The following is a 23,119-nucleotide window of genomic DNA, read 5'->3' on the forward strand; positions in this document are numbered from 1 at the left end:
TCCTGACTTCGTGATCCGCCCGCCTCGGCTTCCTAAAGTGCTGGGATTACAGGCGTGAGCCTCCGCGCCCGGCAGATATCAGGGTTTCTTTACCGCTGAAACATGTGGGTATCAGCGAAGTTGAACCAGGAGCTTCAATCAGTAATTCTCAAATAAGTCATGGAAGAGAAGTTACTAAAGGGTTTGTAATGACGGAATTTGTTAATATTTCGGAGCTCCAGAAGAACCTCCAGTTTCTGCAGCGCTCGCTCGACTGAGTGCAAGATGCTGAAGTGATAAAAGCGACCATTTATGGTGCCCTTGTGTGCCAGGCTTTGTGCTGTCTAGCATCTTTAATCCTCACAACACTATTGTGAGAGGGCACTACACTAGGTTTTTCCATTCTTATCGGCGACGAAACAGATTTATAAAGGGTAAATAAGTTGGCTTGAGGTTACACATCTACTAAGTTGAAAGCTGGTAAGATTCCCTTATCAGTAGGCAGATCAAAGTATGAAAGTAATAAGATCATACTTTGATCTGCCTACCCCCAGTCCGTGTTCTTTTGATTATACTATACTCCCTCTCAGAAGATTCCTTTTGGTTGAGTGTTGTTTGTGGAGAAATGGTAACAAAGGTGCCAGATAACCAGTGGAGACTATTTCTAGAATTTGTACTCAAAAGATTCATTCTTCAAAAGCTTACCTTTGTTCCCATTCAATTGTGGTAACAATTGTGCATTTACTATTAGCTGGAGAACCTTAAAACTTCAGAAGCAGTATTTGACTGCTTTGTGATGTTATAAATTGTAATATGAGTTTTCTACATAGATGGATGTCCATGGTAGAATAAGAGAAATCCTTGCCGAGACTATACGGGAAGAATTGGCACCTGATCAACAACATTTATCAACAGAAGATTTGATCAAAGCCCTTAGACGTCGAGGAATCATTGACGATGTGATGAAAGAACTTAATTTTGTTACTGTGAGTAATCTTTTAGGGAAATAAATGAGAGTATATGTATATACTAATGCGTAACACTATTTATAAGGTTCCGATGTGGGGCCTTTCATTTTAGTAAAACCACTTTAAGGTCATTCTGTTTACTAGTGTCCTTGTTTCAAGTATAGGCTAGCTCTGCCCTTGAATATACCGAATAGTTTTGTGTATCAGTGAAATTTGTGTTATATATCTTATTCCTGTCTCTACAGTGACAGAATTTTCTCTTATTTTCTAGGTCTGTAAATTTGGAATATACATACTTTAGTCCAATTAGTTCACCATAACAAAGTTCTTTTTCATTATGATCTGTAACTTTTTTAGATTAAGCGTATTTTTAAAATAAGCACTCTTTTGGGATTATATTCTCTATGATTAACAAATTACAAATTTCTTTAAGAAAATAATTGACTGCATAAGAGTCCTCAAATCTTTTAATACAAATAGGTCAATAATGGGATGATAGTCTCTCAGTGCACAATTAGTAAGTAGGCCTTCATTTGAAAGTGAGGCAATAATGAAAACTGTGACCTCAATACCTGGGTAATATAATGTGAAAATTGGATGGACTTCATAATACAATAGGGAATAAGTATTTTAATACAGCACCTTTTTTTGGTTTTTGAAGTTTATGAACCCATTTGTTATAAAAATTGACCTAATAACAGCTTCTACTCTGTGATGACACTCTATTAAAATCAGCTCATGGTGGAATTATAAGCCAACTGTTATATAAGGTTTACAGAAAGTTTAACCTTGTTGAAGGTATTAAGGATTTGTTTTTAGCTTTATGTGGATAGTATTACTTGAAGACAGTTTAATTCCTTAGCATTTGATTTTAGGAGTGACCAGTTTACATCATCTTTTATGCAGGCTTTTATTTTCATTATTTTAATTAGGCTAGGAAAATAAGGGGTTCTTTGAAAGGGCCTTACCCTGTTGACTTTAGGTTCAGTGCTTAGTCATGTTTATTGACATTTCCTTAACCTATAATTGTTTTCTAATTTGTTTTGATTTTTTTTTCCTGCCTTTCTAGGACAGTGTTGAGCAAGAACTCCCTTCCTCTCCAAAACAACCTATTTGTTTTGATAGACAATCGACATTAAAAAAAAGTACGTATATTTTAACATTAATTTAGTTGTGGTTAATAGTAAATATTGATGTGGTGTAGTCTTTGGTATTTGATAGAAGCCATTTCCATTTTTTCCCCCCAAAATAAAATACTTAAAATTTTATGGTTAGCTAAAACAGATTGTTTTGCATGAAGTATATCAGAAGAGTTAATGTATAGCACGGTAGAAGCAAAAACAGCATCACCAGTTTCTTGTGTTTTAATAATATGTTTTATAAAAACTGTACAGCCTTGCTTTTAAATGGTAATATAATTGTCTGACAAATACACTTGCTGAATTGATAATTATATGAGTTGGTTTGTGAAGGTGGAGGAATGTTGGATAAGCAGTTAAAAAGCAAAAGTATACTACATATTGGCTCTGATGCCTTTCCAGCTGGGAGAAAGTAGCCTGGATGTAAACTCAGCAAAGAATATCATATGATGTGTATCTTCTCCCCAGAGCGCAAATGATTCTGGCATATACAGTAATAAATTTGTTACTCTTTTGCTTTTTTTTTAGTCTTTGGTATTGGGTTTTTATCTGTCAAGTTTTTATTTCCTAATGTCTTGATCACATTCTTTTAAGTTATTTGGCAGTTTCCTCATATATATTGCTACACTTTACAGCTAATATTGATCCAACACGGAGGTATCTTTACCTTCAGGTTTTGGGTGGAAAAGCTTTCTTGGAACATCTGCAAGAACCTGAGCCTTTACCTGGACAAGTTTGTTCAACGTTTACTTTATGTTTACATTATCGAAACCAACGTTTTCGTTCTAAACCTGTTGCATGTGCCTGTGAACCAGATTTTCATGATGGCTTTTTACTTGAAGTCCACAGAGAAAGCTTGGGTAAGAAACAGTAATAAATTGTCATTTAATTGAGTAAATCTTTGTTATGTTTTATTGTGAAACAATAATAATGACTTTTTCCGTAAGGAGAGATTTATAATGGAGGAATCTATTTTGTTTCCCACTGCTCTTTTCAATTTAAACTACTATCTACCTTCTTGCAATATTCTGTTTGCTATTCATTTTCCCTGGATATTATTTTTTGACTGTTTTCATTGTTGATTCTTTAGTAATACACACTTAAATACCTATTATGTGCATAGTGTTATGCTAGGCAGGTGCTGGGATGATATAGTGGAAAATGAGACGTGGTCCTTCTCATTTATAAAATATAACCAGATTGATGATGTTATGTAACTTTTAAAAGTCAAAGTTTAGGCTGAGCACGGTGACTCACAGCTGAAATCCCAACACTTTGGGAGGTCTAGGTGAGAGAATCATTTGAAGCCAGGAGTTCAAGACCAGTCTGGGCAAAGTGAGACATTGTCTCTACAAAAAATAAAAAATAGGCTGGGTGTGGTGGCTCATGCCTGTAATCCCAGCACTTTGGGAGGCCAAGGCAGGTGGGTCACCTGAGGTCAGGAGTTCGAGACCAGCCTAGCCAACATGTCGAAACCCTGTCTCTACTAGAAATACAAAAATTTCTAGCCGGGCATGGTGGCAGGCACGTGTAATGAGCCGAGATCACGCCATTGCACTCCAGCCTGGGCAACAGAGTGAGACTCTGTTTAAATAAATAAATAAATAAATATTTATAAATTATTTATAAAAACTTTTAATAAATTTTTATACTTATAAATATAAATAAAAAGTCAAATTTAGATGTGAACGTATAACTGTCATTTTAATTTTTTCTTTTTTTTCTTATTTCTCCAATAAAGCATGTAATTCTCATAACTAAATTTTATGCTACTTGATTCCTGTAATTGTTTTACACTATGCTTCTTTCAGTAAAGGTATTTTGTATTTTGTAATTGTCAGTATGGAAATCTTTATATTTGTAAACTAAGCAAAGTTTCAGGATGTCTTCACAATTTTAGATTTAAAGATGACTGAAACATTACTAAAATTTATTTTTTTCCCTTTGAAAGATGTTACCTTAATAAGGCAATTAATAGGATAAATTGCTAGATTCAATGTGCTGTATTTTTCAGTTGTATGTCAATTATACAGTGATAATTTCTGGAGGTTAAAGGGATTTCTTGAGGTAGTTTGGGGATTAATATTGACATACTTGAAGGCTTTTTATTGTAGTAGCATATACTTTAATTAAGTACTTTTAAAGAACAGACTTATCTTATGAATCAGAAAGCACTGATATGCTGTAAGTTACTGGATAACTCATCACAATTTGCCAGTCTTCTGAAAAGTTAGTGATAGAAATAGGACTGTACTTGTATTTCCAGTTTTTTGCATGCTTTCTGAGACATTAGCAAATTGTTCTATTTGGTTTTATATAAGCTTATTATTTACTGTTTAATAAAAGTATTCTTTTATGTTGGCCTAACTGAATATGTAGTGTGGTATAATTTCGTTTGGATTATATTGCTAGGTGATGGAACTAGAATGGCTGATTCAACAACAATGTTATCAATAAGTGATCCAATTCATATGGTGCTAATCAAAACAGACATATTTGGTGAGACGACTTTAGTAGCATCGTATTTTCTGGAATGGCGATCGGTTTTGGGCTCAGAAAATGGAGTGACCAGTCTGACTGTGGAACTTATGGGTGTAGGTATGGTGATTAATATATCATTGTTAACCTTTTTATAGCCACAGTTCATTTGTAAATATATTTTATATCTTTAAAATGCTTTTATAATCCAAGAGGGAAACCTGTAAAATAGAATTTCGTTAGAGTTACAATTGGACCTCAGCATCCTAATCTTGAGAAATGTCTTGAAGAATAATATCAGTATAGCACTTCATGGTCAATCTGACCTTGTCTTAGGAGAAATGTTTTTTTCTGGAAAATGAATACAGGAATTTTGAGGGTTTTAATTTCAAGTTCATTTGATTAAATATAAGGCTATAAAGAAAATTAATATTCTTGACACACATACAAACTTATGTGTGTCCAGTCATCACACCCTGGAATACATCCCCTTTGGTACCAGTGATTCTTGCAAAATACAGAGTAGGTGTTCTCCCAACCTTTTACAGTGTGGGTGAGTGAGACTTGGAAGAGGAAATAATTTGCTCAGTGTCAGTATCAACTAGTCCTTGAGGGCAGAGCTGGTGCCTATCTTATTTATCATAGTCTCCTTGGAATCTTGCACACTGCCTGCTATGTAACACATACTTGCTAATAAAATGAGAAAACAAAACCTACCAATGTTTTATCTATAACATATAATGGAATTACTTTGGTTTTTAAACTTAGTCACAGAGTTAAACCTTGCCAGTGGACAGCATAGTCTTAGTAATTTAGATGATGATGATGATGATTATTATTATTATTATTTGAGATGGAGTCTCGCTCTGTCGCCAGGCTGGAGTGCAGTGCTGCAATCTCGGCTCACTGCAACCCCCGCCTCCTGGGTTCAAGCGATTATACTGGCTCAGCCTGCTAAGTAGCTGGGACTACAGGCTTGCGCCACCACACCCAGCTAATTTTTGTATTTTTAGTAGAGATGGGGTTTCACCATGTTGGCCGGGATGGTCTTGATCTCTTGACCTCGTGATCTGCCCGCCTCGGCCTCCCAAAGTGCTGGGATATTGGCGTGAGTCACCGCGCCCAGCCAGTAATTTAGATTTTAATAAGTCATACCAAGAATGTATTTTTCTTTAAATAAAAATTATAGAAAAAGTGTCCTTTATGTAAGAAATTTATTTTCAAAAACAATACCCAATTTGTCTTCAAAAATAGGCCTAACATGATAATCGTAGCAGTGACCTGGAAACAAGCAGATTCTGATTAACTGAAGAAACATTAAATCGTTTTGATGTGAAGTATATTTGTTTTCTAGTTCTTCAAATCCAGGCATGGATTGAAAATTTCTACTCAGCCTGTAATTGGATAATGGGGAGTGACAAATGGGAGTTACTATAAGTGACAATATAAATGCTTTCTAATTTTTAGTGTGTGTGTGTGTGTGTGTGGAGACAGAATGAGGTGTTAACAGTTGCTTTGACTTTGAATTTAATGTAAGTCTGGTTGATATTATACATTTAATTAAGACAAAAATTAAGAGTCTCAAATCTAAGTCAGAAAAGTTTCTTAAAACCTGTTAGAAAAGCCATGTGTAGTGGCTCATGCCTGTAATCCCACCAAGCACTTTGGAAGGCTGAGGCAGGAATATCACTTGAGCCCTGGAGTTTAAGACCAACCTGAATAACATAGACCCCATCTCTACTTAAAGAAGAAAAAGAGTGTCAGAAAGCTAAGAAAATAATCTCCTTATAATTAAACACCTTTGTTTAAAAAAATTGATTTGGTTCATTTTAATATGAATATTAAAGGTAATGTTGAATGTTATCTTTATTCCATGTAAGTGATAAAACACCAAGTGCCTAAATTATTTTGGTTAGACTTTGGTTGACTAAATATATATAGTATTGAAATCTCTGAAGTTCAAAATATTTATGTTTATAGGCACAGAATCAAAAGTTTCTGTGGGAATTTTAAATATAAAACTTGAAATGTATCCACCACTCAATCAAACATTATCTCAAGAAGTAGTGAACACACAGGTAAATACTTATGAGTTTCTCTTTTTTTGTGTGTTTGTTTTCATAGTAGTGTATTTACCTGTTGATCCTAGAAAGCACTCTATTTTTAGAAAATTATCATTTATTTCTAGATTAGCACTCAAAGGTTCACAAAAAGGATGAGGAAGAAAATAAAGACAAGATTGTTTTCCTAGGAGAATCTGTAGTCTAGTTTGGGAAATACGATGAACATTTATTGAGACAGCATAAGAATTACAGGATAGGCCGGTGGCTCACGCCTGTAGTACCAGCACTTTGGGAGGCCGAGGCGGGCGGATCACAAGGTCAGGAGATCGAGACCATCCTGGCTAACACGGTGAAACCCCGCCTCTACTAAAAATACAAAAAAAAAATTAGCCGGGCGTGGTGGTGGGCGCGGTGGCGGGCGCCTGTAGTACCAGCTACTCGGGAGGCTGAGGCAGGAGAATGGCGTGAACCGGGAAGAGGAGCTTGCAGTGAGCCCAGATCGCACCAGTGCACTCCAGCCTGGGCAACAGAGCAAGACTCCATCTCAAAAAAAAGAAAAAAAAAAAAAGAATTACAGGATAAAGCTGAAGAAGATAAAAGAGTAAAGTGCAACCTCAGTGGGGTGGGATTTTAACGTTCTTTCGCAGGCATTTATTGAAAGCTTGCTGCTTATGTCTTTTCTGCTCTGTTCTCTCAGGGTAGAAGTGCTTGCCACTTTTAGAGTGTGTTTGGAGAGGTTTTTTTCCCTAATTCCACTGTCAGGTCTCTGATGAATTACTTTCTTCCTGGGTCTTAAAAGATCGGCAGATTTTTTCATTCCTTCACATTGGATTTGCCATCCATGTTTAGTTCTTGCCAGTGTTTAGTTTGGAGGTTCTCATTATCTGCTGACTTGCTGGGATGGCACTTGTGGAATGGTTCTCCTTGATTACATACGCCACCCTTTACTCCACCCTGCCTGTCATATTGTTCCTTTTACAGACCTGTGTTTAGATGCTAGTGCTTCTCCCTCAGGCCAACAATGTCCTGCGCTGTTTTCTTTAAACTTTTTTTCCTTCCTTTTGTAAACTCTCATCTCCCTCTAATCTCTAGCTTCTGACATGTGTCATGGGTGGTATATATACCTGAAACCACATAGTGGGAACCAACTTTGATGTTACTCAAATAAATACCCAGCCCTGTGGGAGGCTAAGGTGGGTGGATCACTTTTGAGTCCAGCAGTTTAGGACCAGCTTGGGCAACATAGTGAGACCCTGTCTCTACAAAAATTTTAAAAAATTAGTCAAGCATGGTGGTACATACTTGTAGTCCCAGCTGCTTGGGAAGCTGAAATGGGAGGATTGCTTGACCCAGGAATTTGAGGTTACAGTGAGCTGTGATTGTACCACTGCACACTAGCCTGGGTTACAGACTAAGACCCTGTCTCTTAAATAAATGGTGTATACACACATATACATTATGTGTATACGTGAGGGGTTTTTTTGTTTGTTTTTTTCAGACAGAGTCTCGCTGTGTCGCCAGGTTGGAGTGCAGTGGTGCAATCTTGGCTCACTGCAACGTCTGCCTCCCGAGTTCAAGCAATTCTCCTGCCTCAGTCTCCTGAGTAGCTGGGACTACAGGCAGGTGCCACCACGCCCAGCTAATTTTTGTATTTTTAATAGAGACAGGGTTTCACCATGTTGGCCAGGATTGTCTCGATCTCTTGACCTCGTGATCTGCCTGCCTCGGCCTCCCAAAGTGGTATACATGAGTTTTAATCATGTTATTCATATATTTATGTGACATATAAAGTAAATGTTTGGGCTCTACTTTTTTGGGGTAGTAGCTTGTTTTTTTTAATTAAATTTTATTCTTTTAGAGACAGCATCTCACTCTGACTCTCAGGCTTGAGTGCAGTGGTGTGATTATAGCTCACTGAAACCTCAGACTCCCAGCCTCAAGCAATCCACCTGCCTCAGCCTCCCAAAACATTGGGATTGCAGACATGGACCATTGTGCCCCGCCAGGTTCTCCTTTTTAAACTTAACATTATTTTATATGTATTTTCTCATATTTCCACTGTCATATTTATAATTTCTAGTGACTAAAACATAAGTTTATTCTATTATCTGATAAATAAATTGCTTCTAATTTTCTCTTTAAAATTGCACTATTAAAAATTTTAGCCAGGCTAATTAATCTGTAATCCCAGCACTTTGGGAGGCCAAGGTAAGAGGATCACTTCAGGCCAGGAGTTCAAGACCAGCCTGGGCAACATAGGTAGACTTCATCTCTACAGAAGTTTTTAAAAATTAACTGCACATGGTGGTGCATTCCTGTAGTCCCAGCTACTGGGGAGGCTGAGGTGGGAGGATCGCTTGAGCCCAGGAATTCAAGGCTACAGTGAGCCATGATCATGCAGTAGCACTCCAGACTGGGTGACAGAGCAAGACCCTGTCTCTTAAAAGAAATTAAAGTCAGAAATATGTATGGATCCTAAATAGATGTCAAAATGTGCTAGACACTGTTCTAGACACTGGAGATGTAGCTGTGTATAGGGCAGCAGACAGCTAGACAGCTTGCTCTCAAGGAATTTAGATTCTAGTGCAGGAGAAACAATAAGTCAGCAAACAAAATAATCAGATAGTAGAAGGTGTTTTTTGGAGAATTATTACAGGTGATATGATACAGTGGTTATTGGGTGGCTAATTATAGGTCGAGTGACTAAGGTAGGGAAAGAGTCTGAACGACAGGAAGTAACCAGCCATGCAAAGATTGGGGCTGAGCTTCCAGCACTGGGAACAGCCTAGAACAAAAGCCCCTATGGAGGACCGAAAGCCCTGTGTGGCTAGAGCGTAGTGGGTTGGGGAGAGAGGAGAAAATGAGATAGTCGGGCCAGAGTTCATAGGCCAGGGCAGGTATTTTGCAATGTGATGGAGAATGAAGTGTTTTAACAAGAGAATGACAGTATGTTTTTTTTTTTTTGAGATAGAGTCTCACTCTATCGCCCAGGGTGGAGTATGGTGGCATGAACTCGGCTCACTGCAACCTCTGCCTCCCGGGTTCAAGCAATTCTCCTGCCTCAGCCTCCCGAGTAGCTGGGATTACAGGCATGTACCACCATCCCCAGCTAGTTTTTGTATTTTTAGTTGAGATGGGGTTTCACCGTGTTGGCCAGGCTGGTCTCGAACCCCTGACCTCAAATGATCCACCTGCCTTGGCCTCCCAAAATGTGATTACAGGTGTGAGCCACCATGCCCGGCTTGTATGATTTACTATTTAAAAATTTCTGGGCCAGGCGCGGTAATCCCAGCACTTTGGGAGGCCAAGGCGGGCGGATCATGAGCTCAGGAGTTCAAGACTAGCTTGACCAATGTGGTGAAACCCTGTCTCTACTAAAAATACAAAAAAAAATTTAGCTGAGTGTGGTGGCACGTGCCTGTAGTCCCAGCTACTCAGGAGGCTGAGGCAGGAGAATTGCTTGAACGTGGGAGGCGGAGGTTGCAGTGAGTTGAGATCTTGCCACTGCACTCCAGCCTGGGCAACAGAGCAAGACTGCATCCCCCACAACCAAAAAAAAAAAAAAAAAAATTCTGTCTTGGGAGGAGAAAAAGGTGACTTATGATTATTGTATGGAGATGGGATTGTACTAGGGGTAAGTGTAGAAACAGGGAAGTCAGGAGGCTCTTATAGAAGATGATGATGACTCAGATTAGCGTGGTAATGATGTAGAGTAGATAAATTTGCTACATATTTTATAGTAATTAAAGATAATGAATAGAAATTGAAAAATATTTTTTTAAATTTCAAGCTTGCTTTGGAACGTCAGAAAACTGCAGAGAAAGAGCGATTATTTCTTGTATATGCTAAGCAATGGTGGAGAGAATATTTGCAAATTCGACCCTCACACAACTCACGACTGGTTAAGATTTTTGCACAGGTTTGTAAATTATATTAGAATAATTTTATGCCTGTATTTGAGATTTACTGTTATGTGTGTAAATTTCATTTAATATTTATTTGTAAAATGTATTCCAAAAAATAAAAGTATATTTGTAAAATAAAATGCTGATTTTGTAATATTCTCTTTCACTGCATAGTGAGTGGCAAGATCAATCTATGTCTTATTTTACTTTCAATTTCAGTTATTGTGGGTTTTTGAAAAATTACCTTTCTCAGGTTGAGTCAACTATTGTGTTTTAAACCCTTTCTGAATATATTTGATTTAAAGTAGATGAAAATCCATTTTGTTTAACTTGGAATGTGTATTTGCTTGATACTTAGTGCTAAATAATTAACCATTTGGACACTTCGCAGGTTATATGTAAATCCAGCTCTTGTGTGCAGAACTGGGGGGCTCTGGGCATATATATATTTTTTGTTAGGGTTTAAAAAAAAATTGTACATAACCACGACTTCTAAGCCAGTGACCAGTAATGTTTAACTGAAGCATTTCAACTATATATCTCTGCCTCCATTTTTCCTGAGTCCTAAACCCATTTTCTCTCTTTAACAGACCAATATAAAATATATGGTCAGGTCAGCTAGGCGCGGTGGCTCACGCCTGTAATCCCAGCACTTGGGGAGGCTGAGGTGGGTGGATCAAGAGGTCAGGAGATGGAGACCATCCTGGCTAACACCGTGAAACCCCATTTCTACTAAAAACACAAAAAATTAGCCGGGCGTGATGGCGGGCTCCTATAGTCGCAGCTACTCGGGAGGCTGAGGCAGGAGAATGGCGTGAACCCGGGAGGCAGAACTTGGGGTGAGCTGAGATAGCACCACTGCAGTCCGGCCTGGGCAACAGAGCAAGACTCCGTCTAAAAAAAAAAAAAAAAAAAAATTTGGTCAGGTTCACGTATTTTTTGTAACTCCTAAGGAACAGTTCAAATATTTTGTATATATTCAGCCTCATATGGATGCTTTCATGTAAGTATAGTGTAGTATATTATTTTAAGTTAAGTTTCTCAAATACTGTACATTCATCCAGCTTTACCCTACTTTCCCTAGATTTTGGAACAGGCTAAAAGTGGTTTAGTGTCCAGATGGGGAGCTTGGGAATGAGAGGTTGACTAGAGGTGGGAATAAGGGAAATGGCTTCTGACTTTCTGATAGCGTTGTTTATATATTGAATGACTGGTTGGCAAGGTAACAACATTATCAGGACAAAGGCAAGGAGAAACCAATCAAAATATAACTGGCTTCCTGGCCAGGCGCGGTGGCTCACGCCTGTAATCCCAGCACTTGGGGAGGCCGAGGCAGGTGGATCCTCTGAGGTCAGGGGTTTGAGACCAGCCTGGCCAACATGGCGAAACCTTGTCTCTACTAAAAATACAAAAATTAGCCAGGCTTGGTGGCAGGCACCTATAATCCCAGTTAGTCAGGAGGCTGAGGCAGGAGAATTGCTTAACTTGGGAGGCGGAGGTTGCAGTGAGCGAAGATCACGCCATTGCACTCCAGCCTGGGCGACAGAGTGAGACTCTGTCTCAAAACAATAACAACAACAAAAAATATACATATATATATATATATTTTTTAAAAACTGGCTCCCTGCTGTCTATATAGTCTGAGGCATTTATTCATTGCCACGTGGAATTAGGAACTAGAGAGGACTCAGGATGGAGTGAGGCAGTGAATCAGAGAAATGGCAGGATCAAAGAGGAGGAAGAAGTGGAAATGCACTAAGGAAGTCAAGGAAGTGGGATTTTCTTTTAGGAAATAAACGAGTTCCTCTCTCAGAATTCATTGTAAGATTTGAACCATAGAAGGTAATTTAGTTTCACAGTAACCGTATAAGATTGTCAAGTGGCCAGGCATTGGCTCTTTTTGTAAACAGTATGAAGGTTAGAGAAGTGAACAGTCTTCAAGGCCAAACAGCAACTCAGTCATGGCAAAGTCTGTATTAAATTGGAGTTTCAACTGGTGCCTTTTTGGTTTATGCCACCTCTTTCCATATACATAGAGTAAATAAAATGCTGATTTAATTTAGATTCCTCAGAACTGTTTCTTGCTGCTGCTTCCTGTGTTTGACCAGTTCTGAAATTAAACAACATCAGTGTAAAGCAGTCAATCTAATTATAAAAACAATAGTTATAAATCAAAACGTTAATATACATATCCAGGCCAAAAAAATTTCTAATGTATCCAGCACTGAAAGTAAAGTAAAGAACTTGTTTTTGTTGTTGTTGTGAGACAGAGTCTCAGTCACCCAGGCTTGAGTGCAGTGGTGCGATCTTGGCTCACTGCAACCTCCACCTCCCAGATTCAAGTGATTCTCCTGCCTCAGCCTCCCAAGTAGCTGGGACTACAGGCACGTGCCACCATGCCTGGCTAATTTTTTGTGTTTTTAGTAGAGATGGGGTTTCACTGTGTTAGCCAGGATGGTCTCGATCTCCTGACCTCATGACCCGCCCGCCTCGGCCTCCCAAAGTGCTGGGATCATAGGCGTGAGCCACCACACCTGGCCAAGAACTTTTTTGCAATGATGGAAATATTCTGTATCTGTGCTAACCAGTATGGTAGCCACCAGCCATGTACTGAGCATTCAAAATGTGGCTATTATGACTAAAAATAATTGAATTTTAAATTTTAATTAAAATTTAAATAGCTCATAATGGTTAGTGATTTTCTCACTGGACAGTGCCCATTCAGAGGTTGAAATATTAACTTTTCAAAACACTTAAGTAGCTTGTGGGGATATATTTAGATAATATTAGAATATTGCTGTAATAAAACGATATATCTTACATTCTAAGATGCTACTATTGATGATTGACTTAGGCAAATGCTTCCACTTCTTATGTGCTCATCTTTTCTTGCCTGTTAGTGGATTTGTAAGAATAGGAGTAACAGTCCTGCACCTCAATCCTAACCAAAGATATGTAGATTTGCCGTGGCCATTATACTTAAAAATTCATTATTCTTTTTACCCTTTGTTAGCTGGTTTTGCTATAGTACAGTAGTAATTCATTGAATGATGCTTTTTGAACTTTTTAGTGCAAGAAACTTTAAAATAAGTTACAGAAATTGAACTTAAAGGCCACTAGGTTTTTTTTTTTTTCTTTTTTGAGATGGAGTCTCGCTCTCGCCCAGGCTGGAGTGCAGTGGCACGATCTCGGCTCACTGCAAGCTCCGCCTCCCAGATTCATGCCATTCTCCTGCCTCAGCCTCCCAAGTTGCTGGGACCACATGCCCGGCTAATTTTTTTTGTATTTTTAGTAGAGACGGGGTTTCACCATGTTAGCCAGGATGGTCTTGATCTCCTGACCTCGTGATCCACCCGCCTTGGCCTCCCAAAGTGCTGGGATTACAGGCGTGAGCCACCGTGCCCAGCCTAAGGCCATTAGGTTTTAAGAAAATGTAAATCACTTGAGGATTGAGGATATCCTTTTAATATTTAGTTTGTGATTTCAGGACTTAGTATTCTTATACCACACTAGATTATTAGTAATGCTAAGTTCATGTAAAAGAAAACCATAGTTCTCTACATCCCCCCAAAATTAGAATAATAATCCTCTGTTTTAAAAATTGGTGCCCTCTAGGCCAGGCACAGTGGCTCACGCCTGTAATCCCAGCACTTTGGGAGGTCGAGGTGGGCGGATCACTTGAGGTCAGGAGTTTGAGACCAGCCTGGTCAACATCGTGAAACCCCATCTCTACAAAAATACAAAAATTAGCCAGGTGTGGTGGCACATACCTGTAATCCCAGCTACTCAGGAGGCTGAGGCACAAGAATTGCTTGAACCCGCGGGCGGAGGTTGCAGCGAGCCGAGATCACGCTACTGCACTCCAGCCTGGACAACAGCGAGACTCTGTCTCAAAAAAAAAAAAAAAAAAAAAAATTGATGCCTTCTGCAGTTGAGAACTATAGGTATGAGTGGAATCTATAGCCAATTTGCTCTGCAACATAAAAATTAATGATCTTTCTCATTATAATCAAATGTAAATAAGTGAGTTTTTTTTTTTCCTGGCTAAAGTATGGGACTATATTGGAAAAAGATGTTGTGGTTGTGGAGAAAGACATCAGTGGTTCTGATAATTCAAACAGATGGTGTTTCTGTTGGCTGGGTTAGATCTCATGTCCTGAGGAACCCTATCAGGGAGGGTAGGTCATCTCCAAATCTTGAATAGTAAGTGGCCCTTTCACAGTGCCGTATCAGTAACCATGAAGGTAAAGAGATTGTGGGCTTTGGTAATACTAACTGTAAAATCACAGTGGTAGACAGTCATCAGAGACCTATATATGCATACAAGTTATTCAGCACCAACACCAGGAGATATCCTGTATTTAGGATGTAAAACTTTTTCTAGAGTGTTTTTTGAAATTTTGCTTTCAGTTGACTTGGTTAACAAATTATTGTTTCCTGTGGATCTCTAAATTTGAGGCCCTAATGGAAACAAACTAGAATCAAGCTACAATCATTTCTGTTATATCAGCCAATCAGAAGAGTTATTTGTTCTGTCTGGCTATATGTTGTTAAATTCTATATGGTAATGTGAAAAAATACTTCAGCTTAGAGCACTTCTCCCTCCCCTACATACCTACCCACACATTTCTCAGAGGAGTTCTTATTGCCACAGCCTTTGGAGTAAAACAGCTCAGAGCTTGAACCTGGCTCTGTTGCATAATAGCTGTAGCTCCTCAGTTTTCATCTATAAAATGAAAATAATGGAGATGAGGATTAAGGGAAATTATATACACAGCACTTTGCAGCCAAATACTGGATACAAGGTAAGCACTCAATCAATGGTATGCTGAATTATTTTATCCTACATTAATGTATTTGAGAAAAACATAATTGGGGATGATTAATATGTCATTACAGATGTTTTTCCCCTTTTCCCTAGGATGAAAATGGGATAAATAGACCAGTCTGTTCCTATGTTAAACCACTTCGAGCTGGACGGCTTCTTGATACTCCAAGGCAAGCAGCAAGATTTGTTAATGTCCTTGGTTATGAACGAGCTCCTGTTATTGGAGGAGGAGGTAAACAGGAGCAGTGGTGCACTCTGCTGGCCTTTCTCTGTAGAAACAAGGTATTATACACACATAATAGAATTAAGTAGCAGTATATCATAGTTACTCTGAATTTGTTATCCATTTGTAAAAGAATGCCTTAGAAAAATGCACATATAGTCAACCCTCTGTACCCACAGGTTCTGTATCTGTAGATTCAACCAACTGCAGATCAAAAATACTTATAAAAGTAAAAAATAACAATACAATAATAAAAAATAGTACAAATAAAAAAATGGTGTGTAACAACGTTTATGTAGCATTTACATTGTATTGAGATTTTTAAACAATTTAGAGGTGATTTAAAGTATATAGGAGGATGTGCTTAGGTTATATATAAAATACTATACCATTTTGGCTGGCCGCAGTGGCTCATGCCTGTATCCCAGCATTTTGGGAGGCTGAGGCAGGTGGATCACCTGAGGTCAGGAGTTCAAGACCAGTCTGGGCAACATGGTGAAACCCTATCTGTACTAAAATACAAAAAATTATCTGGGCATGGTGTCGTGTGCCTGTAATCCCAGCTACTCAGGAGGCTGAGGCAGGAGAATCACTTGGACCCTGGAGGCGGAGGTTGCAGTGAGCTGAGATCGCACCATTGCACTCTAGCCTGAGGACAGAGGAAGACTCGTCTCAAAAAAAAAAAAAAAAAAAACTATTTTATATAAGCCTTGAGTATCCACGGATTTTGTTTTGCAAGGGTCCTGGAACTAACCGCTTTGGGGTGCTATCAACTTGACCACGTCAGAACCTTGTTCGTTTTTCATAACATTTAAATATCAATACACAAAAAACTCAGCATCTTTATTTTCTCATGTAGTTTCTTATTTATTGTGATTTCTGTGATGTAGGGACCTACAAGTGCTAAAATCTCAGAAATCAAGTTGCAGAATGAATTAGGAACAGCACCAGGACCAGACCATGGCTTTCTGGTACTACTGATGTGTTGCAATTTGCTCAGATAATACATCTTTAAAAAAGAGAAAATAAGGCTGGGCGCGGTGGCTCATGCCTGTAATCCCAGCACTTTGGGAGGCCGAGGTGGGTGGATCACCTGAGGTCAGGAGTTCGAGACCAGTCTGACCAACGTGGAGAAACCCCGTCTCCACTAAAAGTACAAAATTAGCGTGGTGTGGTGGCACATGCCTATAATCTTAGCTACTGAGGAGGCTGAGGCAGGAGAATTGCTTGAACCTGGGAGGCGGAGGCTGTGGTGAGCTGAGATCGCGCCATTGCACTCCAGCCTGGGCAACGAGCAAAACTCCATAAAAAAAAAAAGAGAAAATGGCAGTACAAAATTAATATAGAAAAAATATTAAAATAGAAAAAATCTTGAATTGCATGCTATTTTGTTTAGTTTGTATTTAAATACAAATGTATATTTAATTACACTTTTTGAATGACTTGATTTTAGTAAACTAATTTTATAGATTATGGGATATTTCCTAATCTGTGTTCTAAAAATGTTGATAGTATGATAACAAACAAGTAAAACTATCTTTAGGCCAGGCGCGGTGGCTCACGCCTGTAATCCCAGCACTTTGGGAGGCCGGGGATGGTGGATCACCTGTGGTCGGGAGTTCTAGAACAGCCTGGCTAACATGGAGAAACTCCATCTCTACTGAAAAAATACAAACATTAGCCAGCCACGGTGGCGGGCTCCTGTAATCCCAGCTACTTGGGAGGCTGAGGCAGGAGAATCACTTGAACCTGGGAGGTGGAGGTTGCAGTGAGCCGAGATCATGCCATCGCACTCCAGTGTGGGCAATAAGAGCAAAACTCCATCTCAAAAAAAAAAAACAAAAAACTATCTTTAGCCTGGGCGACAGAGTGAGACTCTGTCTCAAAAAAAATAAAGGTGACAGCAGGCCAGGCATGGTGGCTCACGCCTGCAATTCCAGCACTTGGGTAGGCCAAGGTGGGCAAATCACTTGAGCCCAGAAGTTCCAGACAAACCTGGGCAACATGGCAAAATCCCTGTCTCTAAAAAACTATAAAAATTACCCAGGCATGGGCCAGGTGTGGTGGCTTACGCCTGCAATCCCAGCACTTTGGGAGGCTGAGGCAGGCGGATCACGAGGTCAGGAGATCGAGATCATCCTTGCTGATACGGTGAAACCCTATCTCTACTAAAAACAAAAAAAGGAGAATCACTTGAACCCATGAGGTGGAGGTTGCAGTGAGCTGAGATCGCGCCACTGCACTCCAAACTGTATGACAGAGCAAGACTCTGTCTCAAAAAATATATATATGTAATATATATATAATATATATATTTAGATTTTTTTACTGTACAAACAACAGCGTTACAACAGTAATGGTGAAACTTTACCTATAATTCTATTCCTAGTTTATTATTTCTTTTTATATTTTTTCTGCTGTATATGTATCATTTATTTCATAATTATAATTATTGTAAATAAATTTTTGTATCTTGCTTTATAATTAAGCATTATGCTATGAACATTTTTCTATGTGTTGCTACAGTCTTTCTGATTTCCTTTTTTTTTTTAAATGAGACAGAGTTTTCCTCTTGTCGCCCAGGCTGGAGTGCAATGGCATGATCTCGGCCCACTGCAACCTCCGTCTCCTGGGTTCAAGCGGTTCTCCTGCCTCAGCCTCCCTAGTAGCTGGGATTACAGGTGCCCGCCACCACCCCCAGCTCATTTTTGTATTTTTAGTAGAGATGGGGTTTCACTGTGTTGGCTGGGCTGGTCTCGAACTCCTGACGTTAGGTGATCTGCCCGCCTCTGCCTCCTAAAGTGCTGATTTCCATTTTTTAATGAGTGTTTAAGTTTTCTTGAGTCAATATACAAAATACACTTAACTGTTTCCCTATTGTAGGAACTGCCAAGTTAGGCTCTTTTTTTTTTATTCAGTGGTTTTGTTGTTGTTTTCTTTTGTTTTTGTTTAGGACGGGGTCTCGCTCTGTCGCCCAGGCTGGAGTGCAGTGTCACGATCTCGGCTCACTGCAACCTCCGCCTCCCAGCCTCAAGCAATTCTCCTACCTCAGCCTCCTGAGTAGCTGGGACTACAGGCATGGAGCCACCATGCCTGGCTTTTTTTTTTTTTTTTGGTATTTTTAGTAGAGATGGGGTTTCTTGGCCAGGGTGGTCTCAAACTCCTGGCCTCAAGTGATCTGCCCGCCTCAGCCTCCCAAAGTGCTGAGATTACAGGCAAAAGCTGGCACACCTGGCCATAAAGTTAAGCTCATTTTAAATTTTTTAATGTTGCCGTGAATGAACTTTCACACTGACTATCTTTGCAGATATTATTATTTTACTTCTGAATTTTCTTTAGGACAAAATCTCAGAAATAATTGGGTCTAAAAGGTTGATTAAGCCAGGCGCAGTGGCTCATGCCTGTAATCCCAGTACTTTGGGAGGCCGAGGTGGGTGGATCACTTGAGGTCAGGAGTTCAAGACCAACCTGGCCAACATGGTGAAACTCTATCTCTACTAAAAATACAAAAATTAGCTGGGTGTGGTGGTGCACGCCTGTAGTCCTAGCTACTCGGGAGGCTGAGAATCATTGGAACCCGGGAGGAGGAGGAGGTTGTAGTGAGCCGAGGTCATGCCACTGCATTCCAGCCTGGGTGACAGAGTGAGACTACGTCTCAAAAAAGAAAAAAGTAAATTAAAAAATAAAAGATTGGTTATTACATTTTTGTAAAGCCACTTTAAGAACTATAAAATGCTATTTGTTTTCTTACAGTTAATTTTTTTTAAAAAACTGTAGCACCACCAAATCCAATTTTTTGGAGAAAGAGATTTCTTGGCCAGGTAAGGTGGCTCATGCCTGTAGTCCCAGCACTTTGGGAGGCTGAGGCAAGCGGATTGCTTGAGTCCAGGAATTCGAGACCAGCCAGGGCAACTTGGTGAAACCTTGTCTCTACAAAAACACAAAAAATAGCTGGGCCTGGTGATGAGTGCCTGTGGTCCCAGCTATTCAGGAGGCTGAGGCGGGGGAATCACTTGAGCTGGGGACATCAAGGCTGCAGTGAGCTGAGGACGTCAAGGCAGCAGTGAGCTGAGATCATGCCACTGCACTCCAGCCTGGGTGTCAGAACTAGACCCTATCTCAAAAGAGAGGAAAAAAAAAAGAAATTTCTTCGTTCGGACACTCAACTCAAATAGTTATTTTTGCTTTCGCGTGTAGTCTTCCTACACTTAAATACAAAATTGTAGCCATAGTGTTTAATATCTTGTTAATTTTTTTCACAGAACACAGTATCAGATATTTTCTTTTCTTTTTTTCTTTTTTTTTTTTTTGAGACAGAGTCTCACTCTGTTGTCCAGGCTGGAGTGCAGTGGCACGATCTCAGCTCACTGCAATCTCTGCCTCCCGGGTTCAAGCGATTCTCCTGCCTCAGCCTCCCGAGTAGCTGGGATTACAGGCACACACCACCATACCCAGCTAATATTTTATATTTTTTTATGGGTCTTTATAACTTTTTAAAATTGAAAGTAATATAACCAAAGAAAATCTGGAAAATAGAGTGGAAAATTATATATAACGTCCCCAGTATTAACCATTGTTGGCATTTTGTTGTTGTTCTTGCCAGTCATTTTTCTTATGTATATATTTTCTTGAAATTATCACATATAGATACTATCAGTCATTGGTTGAGTGTTTTCCATTTATTTGCATTTCTTGCTGTATGACTTGTTTGCTTGTTTGTTCATGTCCTTCAGCTATTAATCTATTAAAATATTCCATGCTGGGCACAGGAGCTCATGCCTGTAATCCCAACACTTTGGGAGGCTGAGGCAGGAGGATCACTTGAGCCCAGGAGTTCAAGAGCAGCCTGGGTAACACAGTAAGACCCCTGTTTATACAAAAAAAATTTAAAAATTAGCTAGGTGTCGTGGTGCACACCTTTAGTCCCAGCTACTTGGGAGGCTGAGATGGGAAAATCACTTAAGCCCGGGAGGTCAAGGCTGCTATGAATCATGTCACCAGCCTGGGTGACAGAGGAAGACCCTGTCTCAAAAAAAAAAAAAAAAGTTCTACTTTTCTTTCTGTGTTGTGTGAGTTCTTTATAAACATTTTTTTTTTTTTTTTGGAAACAGAATCTTACTCTGTTGCTGAGGCTGGAATGCAGTGGCGTGATTGCAGCTCACTGCAACCTCTGCCTCCCAAGTTCATGTGATTCTCTTGCCTCGCCTCCCGAGTAGCTGGGACTAATGGTGTGTGCCACCACACCCGGCTAATTTTTGTATTTTTAGTAGAGACAGAGTTTCCTTATGTTGGCCAGGCTGGTCTTAAACTCCTGACGTCATATGATCCACCTGCCTTGGCCTCCCAAAGTGTTGGGATTACAGGTGTGAGCCACTGTGCCCAGCCAATAAATTTTTATTATAATTTAGTATTTAAGTATGTAATGAGGAAATAATATGGAAGAATGAATACTTCATTTTAATTTATCTTCCAGGGTGACTGTGAAGATCACGCTAACCTTCTATGCAGCCTTCTTCTTGGATATGGATTAGAAGCCTTTGTTTGTGTTGGGACCAAGGCAAAAGGAGTACCTCATGCATGGGTTATGACTTGTGGAACTGATGGGACCATCACTTTTTGGGAGAGTTTAACAGGACACAGGTAGTTTACTAAGTTTATAAGGATATTAAAATGTAGTTATAAGTTTTTTTTTTTTTTTTTGAGATGGAGTCTCGCTCTGTCGCTCAGGCTGGAGTGCACTGGCATAATCTCAGCTCACTGCAACCTCCACCTCCCAGGTTCAAGCAGATTCTCCTGCCTCAGCCTCCCAAATAGCTGGGATTACAGGCACGTGCCACCGCACCTGGCTGATTTTTGTATTTTTAGTAGAGACAAGTTTTCACCATGTTAGCCAGGCTGGTCTCGAACTCCTGACCTCAGGTGGTCCACCTACCTCAGCCTCCCAAAGTGCTGGGATTACAGGCGTGAGCCACCGTGTCCAGCTTAAGTTATAAGTATTTTAAATTATAAGGGTTTTTTGTCCATATTGATGGTACTTGAAGGTATGTGTTGATGATTTTAGTTAGAGCCTTTTCAGTGATTATGTAAAAAAGTACTTCAATTATGGCAGCCAAGTAAATGAACTCTAAGAAAACTTTTACCTCAAATATTCTTTACCAACATGATGTTGGTAAACAGTAAATTATGTTTACTAGTTTTGTATGATTAGCATATTTTTTTTTCAGTTTTCTCTTTTTTTTTTTTTTTGCAGTGTCTCATTCTGTTGCTCAGGCTGGAGTGCAGTGGCACAGTCACAGCCCACTGCAGCCTCCCCCTCCTGGGTTCCGGTGGTCCTCCTACCTCAGCCTCTTGCGTAGCTGGGACTGCAGGTGTGCACAGCCATGCCTAGCTAATTTTTTTATAGGGATGAGGTTTTGCTGTGTTGTCTAGGCTGGTCTTGAACTCCTGGGCTCAAGCAGTCTGCCCGCCACAGCCTTCCAAAGTGCTGAGATTATAGGTATGAGCCACCATGCCTGGCCGGCATATGTTTTTTTCTGATGATCATCCCTAAGTCTGAAAATAAGGTCAAGTTGTAAATGATGATTTCTTTTTAAAATTTGATGTGGTTACCATCTCCATGTTGGCAATTCCACTGGACACATTTTTAAAGTACTTTAGCCTGTCATTAGATTTTGAAACAGCTGAGTACTTCTGTTGTAGGACTTCTTCCTTAGTTCAGCTAAGAGCTGAGTCCTTGTCACATGGCCACGAAAAATTAGGCTCGCAGGCAATTTGAAGGGGGAGAAAAATGGAATTTATTGAACAAAAAGGAAAAACACTGGGAAACAGGGACGCTCCACAAAGCCAGAGTGCCTGCTAGTGTGCTTCGTGCCTGCTAGTGTGCTTCCTGCTTCGCAGATTGAATTCCAGCTTCCACTCAGGAAGAGGAGGGGCCAGGCTCCTCCCCACTGCAAATTGCTCGAACTTCTGTGGCTTCTCCCCAGTGTGCACTCCTCCCAGTGCACAGGCTGGTTGGAGTTTCTCTGGGGACCCCTTTCCACCTGGCTGTCTCACTTCTTTCTTCATGGAACATTCTCTTTCCTTAGCTTCTTTTTTATCATTGTCTTTCAATATTTATTATTCCTCTCTGGCTGTGCTCAGTTTTTCCTTCATCTTGTCTTTAAATGTGTGTATTCTAGAGGCCCAGCCCTGGGCCCTCTTTTCATTCCCCTGAGTCCTCTTTCTCCCTGGTAGATAATCATGCCTAATAATGTTTTGGTTAGTTGTGCCTAAAAATGCATAACCAAATTATTTTAATTATGTTATCTCAGGCAAACTTTTTTTATTTTTATTTTTTTTTCTTGGAGATGGAGTTTCGCCCTTGTTGCTCAGGCTGGACGGCTCACTGCAGCCTCCGCCTCCTGGGTTCAAGCAATTCTCCTGGCTTAGCCTCCCGAGTAGCTGGGACTACAGGCACGTGCTCCCACGCCCAGCTAATTTTTGTATTTTTAGCAGAGACGGGGTTTCACCATGTTGGTCAGGCTAGTCTCGAACTCT

General features: G+C 39.8%; 1 protein-coding gene and 1 long non-coding RNA gene across 4 annotated transcripts in view; one reads left to right on the plus strand and one right to left on the minus strand.

The window, feature by feature from the left end:
- CEP76 (centrosomal protein 76) overlaps positions 1 to 23,119 on the plus strand; it is a 39,749-nt gene that overhangs the window by 1,076 nt on the left and 15,554 nt on the right. For all 3 annotated transcript variants that reach the window (XM_055102547.2, XM_034944071.4, XM_055102548.2), the window contains exons 2-9: positions 810 to 965; positions 2,017 to 2,092; positions 2,722 to 2,946; positions 4,499 to 4,684; positions 6,545 to 6,642; positions 10,418 to 10,546; positions 15,454 to 15,642; positions 21,057 to 21,223. In XM_055102547.2, coding sequence (XP_054958522.1) covers positions 810 to 965; positions 2,017 to 2,092; positions 2,722 to 2,946; positions 4,499 to 4,684; positions 6,545 to 6,642; positions 10,418 to 10,546; positions 15,454 to 15,642; positions 21,057 to 21,223 — 1,226 coding nt within the window. The remainder of the gene's footprint in view (positions 1 to 809; positions 966 to 2,016; positions 2,093 to 2,721; positions 2,947 to 4,498; positions 4,685 to 6,544; positions 6,643 to 10,417; positions 10,547 to 15,453; positions 15,643 to 21,056; positions 21,224 to 23,119) is intronic.
- Positions 15,354 to 19,130, minus strand: LOC134729210 (uncharacterized). The gene is made up of 2 exons (XR_010110094.1): positions 15,973 to 19,130; positions 15,354 to 15,629 (listed from the first exon to the last, which is right to left on the minus strand). It is a non-coding gene; the product is annotated as an uncharacterized LOC134729210 (long non-coding RNA).

This window comes from Pan paniscus, chromosome 17, assembly GCF_029289425.2.
Source record: "Pan paniscus chromosome 17, NHGRI_mPanPan1-v2.0_pri, whole genome shotgun sequence".
Classification (NCBI taxonomy): domain Eukaryota; kingdom Metazoa; phylum Chordata; class Mammalia; order Primates; family Hominidae; genus Pan; species Pan paniscus.